We start from the raw sequence: 18,489 nt of genomic DNA, 5'->3' as shown, positions 1-18,489 counted from the left end.
CAAATTGTTTCTAATATAATGGTTAGAAAAAAGACCATCCATCTTTTTTTCCCCATAGTACCGTACATATAAGCATGCCAGCTGAATTTATTTCCATGAGCTTCTAACAATAAAAGCTTTTTATTTAACAGTATCATCCAATCCTTTATCCATGTCAAACAAACTGCCTCATGATATAATCTTAAATCTGGAAGTTGAAATCCTTCCCTTTCTTTAGCATCCTTTAAGATTTTCATCTTAATCCTTGGTTTTTTCCCAGCTCATACAAATTCTGAGATCTTCCTTTGCCATTTATTAAATTGTTTACTATCTTTCACAATCGGAATAGTTTGGAACAAATACATTATTCTTGGCAAAATGTTCATCTTAATTGCAGCAATCCTACCCAACAAAGACAGATTAAGTCTATTCCATTTCATCATATCTTCATCCATCCTACGCCATAACTTTTCATAGTTATTTTTGTACAAATCAATATTCTTCATTGTTATTTCTAGACCTAAATATTTAGAAGTGACTTCACATCCCGTCAAACTTTGCAATTCTTTCTGTTTATTTAGTTGCATATTTTTACATAAAAATTTCGATTTCTCTTTATTTATATAGATCCTGCCATTTCTCCATATTCTTTTATCTTAGCTAGCAACAAAGGTACCACTTGTATCGGATTTTCAATTATAAACACAATATCATCAGCAAATGCTTTATATTTGTAAGAAAATCCTCTAATTTTCAATCCTTCTATCTCTTTGTCATCTTGTATTTTCATTAACAGAATTTCAAGAGTCATTATAAACAACAATGGTGAAAGCGGACATCCTTGTCTTGTACCTTTGCTCACCTTCATTTCATTTGTAAGGTCTGCGTTTATACACAATTTTGCGTATTGATCCATATATATTGCTTTTGTCATCCTTATAAAATACTCTCCCAGATTCATTTTCTCCATTATTGCAAGCATAAAATCCCAATTCAGATTATCAAAGGCTTTTTCTGCATCTACAAAAAATAACGCCGCCTCTTTTTCTGGAAGTTTCTCATAATATTCTACAATATTTACAACAGTTCTTACATTGTCTCTTATTTGCCTTCTAGGGAGAAATCCCGCTTGATCTTCCTTTATAAAATTAATCAAATATTGCTTGAGTCGTTCTACCAAGATTCTTGTATATATCTTATAGTCATTGTTTAATAATGAAATTGGTCTATAGTTCTTTACATTTGTGACATCTCTATCTTCCTTGGGAATCAACGAGATTACAGCTTCTTTCCAAGTATTTGGAATTTTCCCTTTTATTCTTATCGTGTTCATCAATTTTTGCAATTTTGGTACCATCTCATCTTTGAGAGTTTTATAAAATTTAGTTGTATATCCATCCGGCCCAGGAGCCTTACCTACTTTCATTACATTTATTGCTGCTTCAATTTCCATTTTTTCTATTGGATCATTCAAAATGTTTTTCATATACTCAGTCAAGGGTGCTATTTTAATATTTCGTAAATACTCTTCCATTTTTTCTTTTTTTATTTTCACACCTTTGAATAAATTTGCATAATATTTAAAAAATTCTCTTTTAATTCTTTCTTGGTCTACTATCTTTTTTCCGCTAGCCACGATTTTATTAATAGTTTTCTTTTCTTTTTTTTTCTTCAGTTGCCAAGCTAAATACTTCCCAGGTTTATTCGCACCTTCAAACGATTTTTGTTGCAAACTTTTTAAATTCCATTCTAATTCTTTATTCAACAAATGTCTTACTTGGGCTTGTAATATAGTAATTTCCCTTACTAATTTCTTTTTCCCTGGTCTTTTTCTTAGTTCCCCTTTTTTCTTTATTTCGTTTTGAATGTCCAACATCTGCTTTTCTTTTGCCCTCTTATCTTTATTGTTCAATGTAATCAATAGTCCTCTCATTACTGCTTTGTAAGTATCCCAAACCGTCCGGAATTCTATATCATCAGTATCATTTATTTGGAAAAAAGCTACAGTTTCTTTTTCTAGAAATGTCACAATATCCTTATCTTGTAACAAATCCTCATTTATTCTCCATCTTCTTGTTTTCTTTTGCAATTTTGTAGCCAAAATATTGGATTATGATCTGCACATAACTTTGGTAGAATCTCTACTTTTCTAGTTATGAGGCCCAAACTTTTAGAACCCCACAGCATATCAATTCTAGAAAAAGTATTATGGCGCTGAAAAGAAAGTATAGTCTCTTACTTCAGGGTTAAATTTTCTCCAAATATCCTCCAAACTTTCTTGTTTAACCAACTCAAAAAATGATTTTGGCAGTCTCCCTTCTTTATTATTGCTCTTTTGGCCAGATCTATCTATATTGTTTTGTATTGTTCCATTGAAATCACCCGTCATCAAGATCTGGTCATAGGACACTTCATCCAACTGTCGATTAATATCTTTAAAAAAAACATCTTTTGCTTCATTAGGTGCATATAGTCCTAGTAACAACTTTTTCTTTGCATCCATCATCACTTCCACTGCTATATATCTTCCATCTTAATCTTTAAATATCAATTTTGGTTCTAATTGTTCTTTAATGTAAAAGACCACACCCCTTTTCTTTTGATCCGCCAATGAAAAAAATTCCAACCCCAATTGTTTGTTCCACAAAAATTTATAATCCTTTTGTTGTATATGAACTTCCTGTAAACAAATTACATTACATTTTTGTTTTTTAATCCTATGAAATGTTGCTTTTCATTTTTGTGGTGAATTTAGTCCATTTATATTCCAAGATAATAACTTGTAATCCATTATGATGCAAAGTCTCTTCAAAAAAACTACACATCTCTTGCTCATTCCTTTTTATAATCCTTCTTCCACATTGCTCAAAGCCCAAACTTTTGGGTATTATCCATCTATATCTCGTTCCTTCTGCACGTAGCTTCTCTGTTAACCTCTTGTATTTCTTCCTGTCATTTATCACTTGTCTTGGCAGCTCTTTCATTATTTTGACTCTGCTCCCTTCCACTATCAGAGCCTTTTAAAAATTTTTATTCAGAATTTTCCCTGCCATATCTTTTGTCCTTAGTTTTATAACTATATCTCTTGGTAAGCCTTTATCTTTTGCATATAATGAATTAACTCTATAAATACTGTCAAACATGTTTCTGGACCTTTCAGGATCTTCCTCTAAATAGTCAGCAATTATTTTCACCATATAGTCCATTAAATCAGTTCCCTCCCCTTCAGGTATTTCTCTCAGATGCACTTGGGGAGGGACGGTGGCTCAGTGGTAGAGCATCTGCTTGGGAAGCAGAAGGTCCCAGGTTCAATCCCTGGCATCTCCAAAAAAAGGGTCCAGGCAAATAGGTGTGAAAAACCTCAGTTTGAGACCCTGGAGAGTCGCTGCCAGTCTGAGAAGACAATACTGACTTTGATGAACCAAGGGTCTGATTCAGTATAAGGCAGCTTCATATGTTCATATATGTTCATATGTTCACTTGAGTTTCCATTAATCTGCAGTCATGAACTGTTACCTTCTCTTGAAGCTTTAATAAGGTGGAAGCATGTACATCAACTTTCTCTTCAACATCTTTGACTCTGTTTGTAACTATACCCAACTCATTTTTAAAATCTTCAACTTCTTTTTTAAGGTCTCCAATGTCCTTCTTAAGCTCTTTTTTACAAGCTGTTAACATCTTCTCCACACCCTTCATGGTCCTGGCCTCCATGGTATCAAACTGACTTTGCATTTTGTCCAAAGAATGAGATCTTGCACGAGTTAGTCTTTCTTCTGACATAAAAAAACCTTCAAAAAATCCAAAAACTCCAATTCTAAATCCAGCACCAAGTCCAGTAGCTTAGAACTTGCTCTTTAAAATAAGACTAATTTCGCCCTTCTCCTACCTTCCTGGGCTGAGATATTGATTTTTAACAGTTTTTGGCAATTTTCCCTTCTTCAAAATGGCGATCGCAATTTCTCTATGGTTAAAAATTCCTAGCAAAGACCTTCTTCTTGCTCCTCTCACCTTCAGCTTTTACTTCCTGGTTCACTGAGCCCAGTTCACGTTCACCAAATATCGCGGTCTTTAGAATGCTTGTTATGTTGATTGCAAGTGCAGAGCCATAACACCGAAGCATACGTCAGTGACCTCAGGTATTCAAAAACAACTCTTTTCATTCCCAGATTCTATCAAAGTCTTTAATTTAACAGAATCCAAATTTCAAGTTTCCTCTTCCTCCCATCTCTTTCTTTGTTATTCGATTTTTCCCAGCTTCCAATGTTATTTAGATTAGCTTAGAAAAGCCTCGGAGCGAGAGATTGTAATCAAAGTACCTTCAACGGCTATGCCTCTTAAACTTCGGTCTTGTCGCTTCTCAGATGTTTATCAGTCCCAAAAGAGAGTGAGTTCCAGACAGGCTTATGCCAATTAAATGGCTCTTTAATTCTTTGTAGATGTTGAACGACGCCACTTTTCTCCGCCGGTCCTCAAAGCTTCAGAAAGACCTCCTTAGAGATCAATCATTAGCTGAGGTTAACCGGCTCAAAAGTTTTCTGTACGTAATCCTGGGCAAATCTCTATCTGAGAAATGCAGGCAGGAAGCCCCAGAGAGGCTTCTTACTGCCCTGAACAAAGAATTAAGTTTTCCCCTTATTCAGGAGACGTCAGCTCTGTTGGAATCTCAAACCGGAAGTCCCTGTATGTACTTTTATTGTTGTACATCACCTAGAGCCCCGCACCAGCTAGGATGAGGTGATTCATCTAATAATAATAATAATAATAGACAAAGGACAATTGGAAAAGGACAGTTCTTTTTTGGAGAGCGTTTGAGTTGGACTAGAGGGTCAATGCTAGATTTTTTCTTTTATTTTGATGAAGCTTTTAGCTGAAATTTTAATGTGAATACTAGTTCTAGAGCAGGGGTGGCCAAACTTGCTTAATGTAAGAGCCATACAGAATAAATGTCAGATGTTTGAGAGCCGCGAGACATGGACATCAGATGTTTGAGAGCTGAAACTAAAGCATAGTTACCACAGCCACAAGAAGGAACGAAGGAAAATAGGGGAGGGAGAGGTGGAAAGAAAACAACTTCTAACTGTAAATGCATTGTCTAAACTGCCAGCTGGCTTGGAGAAGTGATTTAAAGAAACATGCCTTTTCTATGCCGGCCAACAGGGTGGTTGGAGCTTTGAGAGCCACACAAAACATGTGGAAGAACCACATGTGGCTCCCGAGCTGCAGTTTGGCCACCCCTGTTCTAGAGACTTGTATCCAGCCATGCAGTTCCCAAGACTTAATGGCTCTTTAGTCTTCAGAAGGGGGTGAGCAGTTTTTGCTGATTGTCACATCCCCTGCCTGTCATGCTGTTGTGGAATTCTAGTGTCCCAACCTTTGCCTGCGACCCCCCAAACCCACCAAGATTCTTTTCTGGGCTGAATGGGACTGAACCTCACCAGATAGAGAAAGACTGAAAAAGAATAGATGCTGCAAACTAGATCTGTTTATTGAACCTCAAAACATATAGAAAAGACCTTATTTCAAAGCATACAAGAATCATTTCCTAATATGTAGATAGCATACATTTAGGATAATAAAGGAATATGTTCCGATTACCTGCCAAGCAAGTGCCTGTCAAATGCTCGGGGTGGTTGGTGCATAGCAGCTAGCAATGAGAATACAAGCCATATTTATAACTGGTTATTTATCTATAGCAGGGGTGGCCAAACTTGTGGCTCAGGAGTCACGTGTGGCTCTTTCACACTTATTGTGTGGCTCTCAAAGTCCCCAGTATCCCATTGGCCAACTTGGAAAAGACATTTCTCTCTTTAAAATCACTTTTTCAAGCCAAGCCAGACTGAGACTTGGAGAATGTATTTAAAGTTAAAGTTGCTTTCTTTGTACCTCTACCTCCCATCTGTTTGCCTACCTTCCTTCCTACATCTGACTTTATTCTATGTGGCTCTTACATTAAGCAAGTTTGGCCACACCTGATCTATAGATACATGTATGAATGTGAGAAGAACAACACCATGCCTCCTGTTGGCACAGTTGAACTCTGTCCGAATTTAGTTTATTATCTTGGAGGGCGATAGGTCTCACGCTATTGTAGACGATACTGGCTGGGGAGCCTTTTGAGATAAGTAATACTTACATTTATAGATTTGAAACTTGGTACAAAGAACACCTATTATGTCAGCTAAGTACTAGGGCAGAGTGCATCAATAAGGCAGCACACTTTACTTGAGAGACTATAGGAGCAAGCAACTGCACCATTATCTGTAAGTTGGCTGTATTTTTATCAATGACATAAGGAATGTCATACAGGTGGCAGCAGAGTGCAGACAGGCAACACGCCATCATAGTGGTATTATTACTACTACCATGAGGGTCCCACATCTGCCAGACCTTGCCCCCCGTGATTACCACGCCTGGACTGCTCAAAGAGGTGATGCGTGGAAAGGTTTTCAGGTCCGATGAAGAAATACAACAGGTGCTGCATGAGTGGCTGTGCATGCAATCAAAAGAATTTTATTCTAGAGGAATCCATGCACTTTGTAAGTGCTGGATGACTTGTATTAAATGCAATGGAGACTGTCCAAAATCATACTGTTGTATACCAGTGTTCATTCAATAAGTTATGAAACAAAAATAGTTAAGGTTTCAATTTGACTTGCCCTCGTAGTAGTAGTAATAATAATAATAAGTAGGAGGAGGAGGGCTTACCATCAGGCAGAAATTCATGAGAACATAAACTAGGCAAGATCATGGAGAATGATGAAAGAAAGATTCTTTGGGACTTCCAGTTACAAACATAAAAACACCTGGAACATAACACCCCTGATATCACAATTGTAGAAAAAATGAGAAATAGGATTTGGATAATTGACATTGCAATACTAGGAAACAGCAGAATAGAAAAGAAAGAACAGGAGAAGATCACAAAATACCAAGATAGAATTACAGCATCTCTGGGAGGTTATTATTATGCCAGTTGTTACTGGAGCCCTTGAAGCAGTGCCTAGAAGTCTCTAGAAACACCTGGACATATTCTGGGCATTGAGCAAATAACACCACTCAGCTCCAGAAGACAGTGCAGGTTTCTTGCTGTTCCAAGCAACAAAGATACATTTGCTATTCCAAAGAACTTGGCTAGATCTCAAATTGCATCATTGTCAATCAGAGATTTTAAGAACAGTAAGAATACCATATCCAAACAATGTCCAATAAGTTCAGCATTCTGTTTGCAACAACCAGCCAGCTAACCAACCACCTGTACAGAAATGCCATTATACCAACATGTGCTCTGCCTTTTACTCAAGAAATGCTTTCACAGCCGTGCATACCAGGAGTCTACCAACTGCACATATTTGGGAGCACGTGCTATCTGCAATCCCTCCTACACAGGTGGTTGCCATCTTGTATGGATAGAGGCAGCGTATGTATTTACCATGCACTAACCTTGGTAACCATGAATACAAACCCTAATATGATTCAATGGTCAGTTCATTCATACCAGAGCATCATGTGCATGGTATGCACAAATGTTGACCGCACACCATGACTCCACTTATCAGGAGGATCTGTGCCTAAGAGAAAGAGGTATCTTTTTTCTTTTTAAAATTTATCAAAGTTGGTCTGTTATCTATCTTTCTCAACAAAGTGTTTTTATTACTATTCTATCTGAGATTTAATATCAAAAAGACAGCCACTATGGGGCACCATGCTCTGATGCTAGGTAGTGGATAATTAAAGTGTGCTTGAAATTCAAGTTCAAAGTACAAGACAAACATTACAAAATTGTCTTTCCAGTTGACCAGCCAAGACAAGACTCCCGCTGTCATCCAGAGAGCGATGTTGAAACACAACCTGGAGTCTGATCCTGTGGAGGATTATGAGCTTGTGCAGGTCATCTCCGAGGACAAAGGTAAGAAACACAAGGCTTTGGTGTGCTTCTCAGAAAGAACCAGCCTTTGTCCTGGAGACAGAAGACTAGGCTGTGCAGGGAGTTCAGCTAGGATGAACCTTCCTCTGCTCTTTTAATGTAATTGCATGTGTAACTGAATACTGGCCTTGCATCTGTTTAACAGGACAGCTTTATTTTCCTTCATTGTGAAGGCAATTCCATTGTTGCTTCCTGAGGATCATATACTATGAGAGCTAGAGCCATTGCCCCAGCCAACAGTTGGAGCCCTCTGCTCACGACCTGAGTTCGATTCCAGCGGAAGCTGGTTCAGGTAGCTGGCTCCAGGTTGACTCAGCCTTCCATCCTCCCGAGGTCGGTAAAATGAGTACCCAGCTTGCTGGAGGGATAGTGTAGATGACTGGGGAAGGCAAACCACCCTGTAAAAAGTCTGCCGTGACAACGTTGTGAAAGCAACGTCACCCCAGAGTCGAAAGTGTCTTGTGCTTTCACAGGGGACTACCTTTACCTTTACAGGAGCCAGTTTCCACAAGACAAGAATTCACAGGTTGTGGGATTCTGAACCCAACCTGTGCATATTTCCTTAGCCATACTTGATTTGTATGTTTTCCTCTATTTCCTTCTGCAATGTTCCCACACCAGACTGGGACTGTGGTGTATGTGCAAAGGCAGCTTCAACCCATGTTATCACAAACCAAAATGGTCTTGGGGTGGGAGCTGTTTGGCCCACTGCAGAAGACCATGTGGTCTGCACCCTGTGAACTCTTGTCTCGTGGAAATTAGCCCTCAGAAACAGCATGGTGTGTAATCTCATGCTATTTATTAATAAATCTTATTTTATTTATTTTGATACATACACAAGCAATGGTGAACAAAAGCAATCAAGCAGTGATCCAAAAGATCATACCATGAGTAATATTAATATTGAGGTAAGAAGTAATAACACAGCACAGTATGATACCTAAGAGAAATAATAATTTCCAATGATCAGTAACAAACAGTTAATCATTCATCAATACACCATATTATGTCTCCAAAGTTGATATATACTCCTCTTTAGTCAACAGATTTTCAAGAAGAGGGAGCCATATCCCATGTTATTTATGTTTCTCCTCTCTACAGAATTGGTCATCCCAGACAGCGCAAATGTCTTTTATGCCATGAACAGCCAGGTGAACTTTGACTTCATCCTACGGAAGAAAAACTCTCTCGATGGTGAGGTGAAACTGCGAAGTCGATTCAGCTTGACTCTTCCCAGAACCGCCAAAAGGGGGTGCTGGAGCAACAGAAACAGCAAAATCATCCTCTGAGAGTGCGCCAGGCGACACAAAAGAGATGGAGGTTTAAAGACAACTATTAAGGCCATCCAGTATTGTAAAGTGTTCAGAAATGAATGCGATAGTATTCAGCTTTGGGTAATGCTGTTAAGCATATGTACAAAACGAGACTGAGTGGAAAAGAGATCTATAGCCACCTTTTTTTTTTTTTTTTTTGCACAGTGTTCAAGAATACAAGGCCACTTTTTTGGCTAGGAAGGAAAAGGAACTGTGCACCCAACTGGACAGCCCTTCCAAGCCAGCTCTTCTTCAACTACTCTCAGTTCTCTCTTGTGCCAGTATTAATTTGGAGCACTCTGGATTTTATTATTATTATTTTTTTAAGAAATGGAAGAAAGCTGTGGTCATTTAGGCTCCATCTGTTATTCACAGGAGGAGAAGGTGTGTAAGCTTGACGGCTGAATTAAGAGCAGTGAATAGATGGTGCAGATGGGCTGCCGGACTGCTACTACAGGAGATGGAGCAGAGCTGCTGAAAACAGGGAGGACTCAGATATGGATTTTCTTTTTATATTTTCTAGTTGATGTTCTTTTTCATATTTATATAAAAAAAAGAATAACAAACAAACAACAGGGAGGACTGTCATTCTCATGTCATCCTGCTCCGGTCTCCAGAGCCACATCAGGCACTGCAGTTTCATTGTGTCGGGCTGGGGTTCCCCCCCACCCCCAACCATGCAATCAAAGCTGGAACAAGTGCATTCCCCGCCCAAAGAACATGAAAGCAAATACAGGAGTACCACTTTGTGGTGTTGTTTGGTAGAGAACAAGTCAAAATAACGCAGACACTACTCCTTTTAATGCCACTACATTGTTTTCCTAATACTATGCTAGACTATTTATTAGAAAAAAAAAGTCAAAGTATTATCTTTGAAATGTGCAATTTTACACCCTTTCAGGTGTGGAGCGTTTACCTGTATTCAGCAACAAAAAACAAAAGGGGGGACCCAAAGCGAATTAAGAACCAGAAGGTTAAAGACAGCGATTCTAAGGGCCAAATAATATCAATTAAAAACATGCAACACAAATATCAAATGTACAAAAATACACACGGGTGGAATTCTAGCAGGAGCTCATTTGTATATTAGGCCACACGCCCTTGATGTAGCCAATCCTCCACAAGCTTACAAAAAAGAGCCTTGTAAGCTCTTGGAGGATTGGGGTGTGTGGTCTAATATGCAAAGGAGCTCCTGCTAGAATTCCACCCCTGATTATTATTATTATTTATTAAATTTTAATGAATTGCCCATCTCGGCTAGTGCTGGCCTCTGGGCAATTTACAACAGAGGAGAATAAATACAGTTAGATAAAACCTAAAACAATTAACTAAGGTAAGTTATAAACCCCGATGGCATCCTAATAACATTCTATTCCAGATTTCCAGATGCTACATCAGTGGGGATCCCAAAGAGGTGGAAGAGGGAGGTGCCAGCTTGGCAACCATCGCTGTCCTAATCAAAAGCCTGGCAGAACACCTCTGCTTTACAGGCTTTGTGGAACTGTAAAAGATCTTGCAGGGGTTCCTGATGTTCTCTGGCAGAGAGTTCCACCTGGTCGGGACCAGGACTGAAAAAGTCCTGACGCTTGTCGAGGATAGCCATACCTCTTAGGGGCTGGGGATCACTAACCGTTTACAACCAGCAGAGCATAATGCTCTTCCAGAGACATAGCAGAGGAGGTGGTCCCATACATAGGTCGGTCCCAAACCATCAAGGCCTTAAAGGTCATCACCAAAACCTTAAATCTGACATGTATTTATTACAAATGAGATAAAATCGGATATAGGCCCAAACAAGTAGCCAAAGCACATGCACACACCACTTAGTTGTCAGCGTCTGAGGAATACCACAGCACTTTGCATGTGGAATTTGTTATGTTTAAAAGAAAAAAACCTTTGGAATCTCCCTTTTCCTTGAATTTGTCTCTTTAAATAAGCTTCCTGACACAGTGCAGCCTTCAAGGGTTGCAGAATTTAGCTTTTTTCTAGAGCCTTGCCTTGGTCCACCAAACTGCTGTTTCTTGGGGGCTTTTCTTTGACAGACATACAAACAAGGGAGGTGGGTAGCCTTCCCTTCAGAGTACAATCTACAGTGGTGCAGAATCACATAAATGGTTGACTTAAAAGCCATAAGGAAACCTTGGATTGTGAATGGATCAGCAGCAACTGGTGAGGTAGTGCAGTGGACAAGAGGTGGTCCGTGCCCAGCTGTGGGGGAGCCCACATCCTTACTGGCTGGCAGCCTTCTGCCACTACAGCTGCCTTGTGTCTGATAAATGTGTGGGCTCCCCCCTCCCTGGGTCAGCCTTCATCCAGTGGCAGTGGTACCTTCCTCTTTTCTGACCCACCATGCTACCTCCTCTGAGTACTGCTGGAACAGTCATTTTCCTGTACAGAACATGTTAAGGGTCCCCCTCTAAAATGCGTTTTGTAGAAGCCAAACAGAATGGCATCAGTGCCAACTCAAGCAATTACGGGGAAGCAGATTATCTTAAATTCAGTAGGACTGTCTTCTTATAAGCAGAGCTTTTTTTTTGAGCAGGAACACACAGGCACGCAGTTCCGGCTGGCTTGGCATCAGGAGGTGTGGCCTAATATGCAAATGAGTTCCAGTTGGGCTTTTTTCTTACTAAAAAGCCCTGTGTGAAGCAATTGTGGTGTCAGGGGTGTAGCCTAATATGCAAGTGAGTTCCTGCTGGGCTTTTTCTACAAAAAAAAAGCCCTGCTTATAAGTATGCTACAGGTTGGAGTCATGGCTATGCAAGGAAAGAAAGGTTGTTGGTTTCACTGAGACTGTGGCCAGGATCCGAAATGTTCTTTGAGCTCATGCAAAATGCCTCTCATTGGCCAATGGAATTGGACAGCCTGCCCACCCTTCATACTGCCAAACGGCTTTCGAAATTCCTCTCCATTCCAAAAGCCGTTTGACGTGAGGAGACAGAGTGGGTGTGCTACTGTTTAAAACCAACTCCAAAGCCCTCTGGGGCTCTTGGAATTGCATGTGTGCTCCTTTTGAGTCCTGGCCTACATATCTAACAGCTTGCCACTTGGTCAGAACTGTATATATGCTGCAGTTGTGTGGAAGCACAGAGGAAAGCACAGAACTCAATCCTGGGTGTAGAATTCAGCTTCTGAAAAATCACAGCTTTCAGAATTTGTTACAGATGTTTTTTCCTGGTTCGCATGATTGCAGTACTGAATGGGGTTCTGCCTGGGGGAGAAGGCTGAACTCTGATTTGCAGTGATGTTATATAAGAGAAATCACACCAAGTTTGCATAATGGGGGTCATGGAATCAGCTTTTCTTGCTGCACATCTTAAGTAACTCTAACGTAAAACTTTGTGCTTTTTGTACAGCATATACATTAGTCCTGACCATTGTTTACCATAAGTGTTTACTTTTTAAAAATTAGGCCTTATCAGATTATGATGAAGATGATGTATTTTGCACTATGTGAAACTCTTTGCTGTTTCAAAAGTATTCTATGCTGGTTTATGTACTTAAGCCCCCCCAGTAGTATTATTGCCCAGAGGAATCGAGGGTTTAATTCAAAACTGAGCCTTAAACAAATCCAGAGTTGGAATGGATTTTCAGTGGGTGACACAAGGTCCATTTTCTTTGATTTCTGGTGAAAAATAAAGCAGTGCCCAAATGTGTGTTGTGTGGGGGAAGTATATGCACATACACTGTATATAGCTGTAGAATCATCTAGATTTTTTATATTGATACGCTTGTAATGATAAGAATGTCTTTTTAAATAAAGATGGGAATTATTAACTGTTGAGTAAAAGAAGTCTCATTCTCCCTCTGAGACGGAAGAAATCTTGAATGATTCCCACCATCTGATCAGGGAGGCAGGAATGAATTTTCAACTCCCTGTCTCTGGTCTTTGGGAATCACCCTCTTCAGTTCTTTTCCTGTCTCTTCAGGGAGAGGCAGGCTTTGCCGTTATCTAACCTCTAAACATGAAATTTCCTGTTCATTTCCCTAAATCTTTACTTATATCTACATCTATATATTTTCCTTTAACTTTCTTAGCTGTTCTTTTCCATTTTTCTAAACCTCAGGAGAATGACAAAACCTCATAGAAGCCATCCCTGTTAGTGGCAGCCATTTTAATAACCGGGCAATTTCAAAGAGCAAGCTCCATTCGGCCCCTCATATCCCGGGCAGATGCAGGATCCAGATCACTAGTTCAGGTACTTGATCCAACAGGCCAACAATTGGCAATATATCCTATATTCAGAAAAACCTTATGTAGCTGTCTTATGAACACCAAGGGCTTCAGGGGGAATCCCTGAAATTCTCAAAGTGCTGCTAACGATGTTTTTGAGAGGTTCTGGCTCATTTTCCCAGCAAGATTTTATAAGGCTTCAATCCAAACAGTAAGTAGAGGCACTCGCAATACTCAATATACAGAATTCTCAGACATGGGGGCACTGCAAAAATAGAAAGATGGCCAACCTGTTATTCTCGGATGCTGTAAAACTCAGCAAGACCATTCAACAAAAACAACTATTTCAATAATGTATCTGTTCACATGATAATCATTAGATAATTTCCCCCATTCCTTGGAACTCACCATAGCTGTTTTCACTTTAGAAAAAGAATGGTTTTTCTCCATTGCATCACTCCACTAGGCCACTGTCGGAGGGAGGGGGGTGGGGAGAGCAGCAGCTAGCATCCTCCTGCCTCCCCCCACTTTTCTCCCTCCACTCCTAGTGGTAGTGAATTAAGCAATCAAGTGAAATTGGGGCAGGACCAGATCTTGGAGGGGGCAGTTGCCCAGACGCTGTGAAAGGGAGGGTGGCGGTGAGGTAACAACAACCAGATGAACCTCTGCCTTGCAAAGTGAAAATGAGAGGCAAGTCCACAGCAGGCGCAGCCCAGCCACCTGCAGAGCCTTGCCTGGCTCTTTTTACCCCCGGGGGTGACTCCACTTGAGTGTTGAAGCTGCTGCCCTATGAGCACACAAGGAGGATGCCTTTGGGGGTGGGGCAGTGTGCACTGCCCCTGCCCCCTTAAGGCGCCTTCCTTGCGCTCATACAGCAGCAGCCAGCAAGCAGAGCACGTGCTACTGCTGTCATCTTGCACCACTGGGGAAGGGATCACTGCTTCAATTCCCCAGTCCTGAGCCTTTGTAGGGCACTGCTGCCCCTTATTATTGATGCCCGTGGGGGTAAGCACGAGGAATGGGTGGAAACTGGGGATCCACTCAGCCCGGCCCCAGGTGCTGAGCTGAATGGTGCAAGTTGTAGGAGGCCTTCTAAAACTCCACCTCTAATAACAATGGGAGATTGAGAAGGGAAGTCCAGTTCTCCGCATGCTCCATGTTCACTGTAATCAATGGGGTCCTGCCCTTCTTCAGCAAGAGCCTAAGGGGTTTTTATGCTGGTGCACATCTGCTGCCCCTCAGCCTGACCCAGCTAGTGGCGTTGGTGTATGACTGTCTATATTCCAGAAGCCTTTGGTGCCTTCTGAAGCCTGTTCAGCACCCCACCCCACCCCACCCCACCCTGCTTCCCACCTTCCATTTTAGATCTCCTCTGACGATTGCAGAGTGGGGCTTTCTCGGCCATGCCCTGAAATGGGCCCCCGTGCCCTTTAATCCCAGTGGCCAGCCTGATGAAGAGTCCTGTGAAATGCGTAAGTTTCCTGTGTCCCACTCGTTTGCTTGGTCCTGTTTTTTTTTTAAAGTTAGCACACTACTGTAGTATTGTAGATTTCTGGTTTGTGTTTTAATCTGACCATCTTGGTTTGCTCAGACCTTTTGATTTCATCACATTTCCCCAAGCAAGTGAGCACAAGTCCACAGCTTTCTCCAAAGGGACGGGGGAGAGGGGAAAAGTGCAGGCTGTAAAGCAGGGGTGGGGAACCTTTCTTCTGCCAAGGGCCATATGGATATTTATAACATCATTCGCGGGCCATAAAAATTATCAACTTAAAAAACTGCTCCACTGAACGATTCCAGCCAGCAAAATTAATGCAAATAATTGTTTTTCTATTTGAAGTAATGTGGGGAGAGCCTAATCTGGTGCACACACACACATCTGGCCCGCTGCCCTTGGCAAATGCCTAGGTCCAGCAGGAACTCAGTAGCATATTAGACCACATTCCCTAATATTAGCATATTAGGTCATACTCATTAGCATATGAGGCCACACCATCTGGGATAATCAAGTGCAAACTGAACTGTGACGGTCTTTTCCAGGCCGGCCAGGCCCCAGCAATTCTGGCCAGCCAGGCCCCAGGGAGGCTGCCGCACAGTACATCTGGGCTCTGTGATCCCTGGGGAGGCTGCTGCACAGTGCAGCTGGACCCCACGATCCTCGCTGGCCAGCCAGGCACCAGGGAGGCTGCCACATGGCTCGATTTGGTTCAGCAATCCCCAAGGGCCACACCAAGTGATCTCAAGGGCCGTATGCGGCCCTCGGGACAGAGGTTCCCCACCCCTGCTGTAAAGTGGTGGCATCGGAGGACAGCAGTGCTGTTGCAAAAAGTCAGTTTGGAGCATGTCTTGGGGGAGGGGAGGGCCAGAAAGTTAGATTCTCTCTTTGCTTTTGTCTCATGTGTGTGTGGGGGGGAGGGGGGGCGGTTAGTGGCTCTGCCTTGCTCTTCGCATTCCACTAGGGGAGGGAGAGGCTAACTGGAGGGGTGTGTGTGGAAGGAGCAGTTTTTCACACTATTGTGCTATTGGTGCTGCCAGGTGCTGGCTGCCATGGTGGCCAAGAGAGAGTTGGGCCTAGCTAGCATGCACCAGAGAGGGCCACAAAGGAAGACGTGCATCACTCACGCTTAGGCTCTTTGAATGAGGTGTGATTCTATGGAGGGAGTGGCGGTTACGTGAAGCCCAGGTTGCTGGACTGTGCTCCTTGGGTGGAGGCGAGACACTGTGGGATACTGGGGTCCTCGGGATTGGCCCACACAGAATTTTGCAGCGAAGCAAAAACCTCCAAAGGAAGTTTAGATAAGGGGCCAAAAGTTAAAAACATCAAGCTTTCATAGAAGAGTGGAGATTCAATCCTGGGGCTCCTAGATCCTAGTTTTACACCTTAAGGGCTATGCTGGGCTGCTCTATATCTCTTGGAGGGCAGTCAGCATACCCAGTTCTCATCTGGTCATGTTTTGGAGAGGGTTTTTAAAATTATTGCTATTATTCTTAGCTTATTAAGTAATATTGTGAGGTGAGTTAGATAGTAAGACAGAGATCTGTCTAGAGGCACTCTCTTGAGTGTTATGGCTGACTGGGAATGTGAACCGTTATCTCCCTGTGAGCAGTTTCTCACACTTTGCTGGCCTAGCCTGGATTGTCTGCGTGTCGTAGCCGGTTCTCCTATTGGTGCTGCCAGCTGCCACAGCGGGAAAGGGAGAGCTGGGAAAAGATAATGTAAAAATATTATCATTAACTATCCATAGAAATCAACACAATTTATTGTTTGTTTTAAAGAGTTGTTTGTTATATATCTATATCTATATTACAAATGTTGATCATATACATATATATAACGGAAAAATATAAGGGGCACCATTTTTTTACTCCCCCCCCCCCAAAAAAAAATGTAGATTCAGTCCTGATTGGGGGGAGAAGGTAAAAAGGTATGCAGGAAATGTAATGATACATCAAAGCATAATACAAATTCCACTTGGACACCATGGCTAATAGCTGTAGTCCTCCAAAAATATGTTTCTTAAAAGTGACCTAAGTTTAGCAGTGATTTCTACACATCATCCACAGACTTTTTGCATGTCACCTCTGAACCTACTGGATTTCCTTTCTCCTTCAGTGACACCCCCCAGTTCCAGCATTGAAAGAGAAATTTCTATTCACACAGATATTAAATGTTTAATTCCGTCTCCCAACTACTTTCCACCACCTCGTATTTTTTTCTGTATATTGAAAAGATCCAAAGGCTTGAAGTCTCCCTTCCCCAATAAAACGGTTTATTAATTAAAGGTTTCAAAATTGTACAGAAAAAAGAAGCCTTAAGAATGCAGAAGTGCTTCAGCTCCTTGATCATTTAAGTCACCTCTTTTCAAACCTTTCCCGGGCTACCCTTTTTGAGACTGACAACCAACCATAACTGCAGGGGTGGAATTCTAGCAGGAGCTAGAATTAGGCCACAAACCCCTGATGTAGCCAATCCTTCAAGAGCTTACAAAAAAGAAGCCTTGTAAACTCTTGGGGATTGGCTACATCAGAGGTGTGTGGCCTAATATGCAAATTAGCTCCTGCTAAAATTCCACTCTCGCATTACTGTATTCAGACATGACAGCCTTATCTGATGTGCCTCTGCTTCTATATCCCTGGTATTTGAAACAGGCGGCTTTCCAACATATAGGCTGACAGTTCCAGTCAAATAAACAGGAAAATGCTCTCTGTAATTAAAAGAGCACCATTTTGTAGGCCACACTGCCAATAATTTATCCTTCCCTCAGACAACCTCAGGAATTCTGTATCAACTGGACATCTGTCAACACCAACTTCATAGTTTATTTGTAGCACAACCGTGTCCAAGTATTCAGAGTATAGTACTTTTACTGGCAAACCAATGTCCTAAATGGTGTGAACAGTTTCTGAAGAATGACAGTGAATAATTAAAATAGTACTTCCCCATCATTTCTGAAAAGCTTGTAGAATTTGCATAAACCGTATACAGAGTAGAAAGGAATACTTTGAGCAAATACCTTAATCAAGTTTGTTCTGGAATTGACAGGGCTTTAAGACAACTGTCTCTCCTCAAATCACTGATTCTGAAGCTTGCTAAGATTAATGGGTCTCATTTCCACCCTATGACAGGAATATATATTTAAATGTCCTTTCTGTTTCTATCAACCAGCTTCTGTTGCTGTAATCATGTATAATTCATATTCAACTGAAAGGAAATGTGTTCATCCCTTTGCATATATCCGTAGAATAAGTTTCTGGCCAATAATATTTTGCTATTGCACACTTCATTGGCCTATATCTAAGGCCTGATGACCAACCATTTTTGTCAACGGAGCAACAAGCAAACAGCCCTATTCACCATCCCTTAAAAGTGCTCATCCACTCTTCCTTTGGCAGCTTTGGAGGGGCAAACAGCACCACGAAGAGGGATAATAGGGCTATAGCCAAGAGATGTGTGCTTTCTGGGAAAATCTGAATTGGAAAGCTTTCAAATGTCCTAAATAGAACAGGTTCTGATACAGCATGTTCATGTTGACTTACCTTTTATTAAATAAAACATTTAAAATACCCCATGTTAATTGTATATCCCAATAACAACAAACATT

The 18,489-nt window shown here is 41.2% G+C and overlaps 1 protein-coding gene across 3 annotated transcripts in view; it reads left to right on the top strand.

Moving 5' to 3' along the window:
- RGL1 (ral guanine nucleotide dissociation stimulator like 1) overlaps positions 1-9,786 on the top strand; it is a 153,129-nt gene extending 143,343 nt beyond the window's left edge. For all 3 annotated transcript variants that reach the window (XM_060232409.1, XM_060232410.1, XM_060232408.1), the window contains 2 exons: positions 7,771-7,885; positions 9,005-9,786. In XM_060232409.1, the coding sequence (XP_060088392.1) occupies positions 7,771-7,885; positions 9,005-9,192 (303 nt within the window). In that variant the 3' untranslated portion in view covers positions 9,193-9,786. The remainder of the gene's footprint in view (positions 1-7,770; positions 7,886-9,004) is intronic.
- Positions 9,787-18,489: the final 8,703 nt, after the last annotated feature.

Source organism: Heteronotia binoei, chromosome 2 (genome assembly GCF_032191835.1).
Source record: "Heteronotia binoei isolate CCM8104 ecotype False Entrance Well chromosome 2, APGP_CSIRO_Hbin_v1, whole genome shotgun sequence".
NCBI lineage: Eukaryota > Metazoa > Chordata > Lepidosauria > Squamata > Gekkonidae > Heteronotia > Heteronotia binoei.
This window is presented reverse-complemented; position numbering and strand designations above follow the sequence as displayed.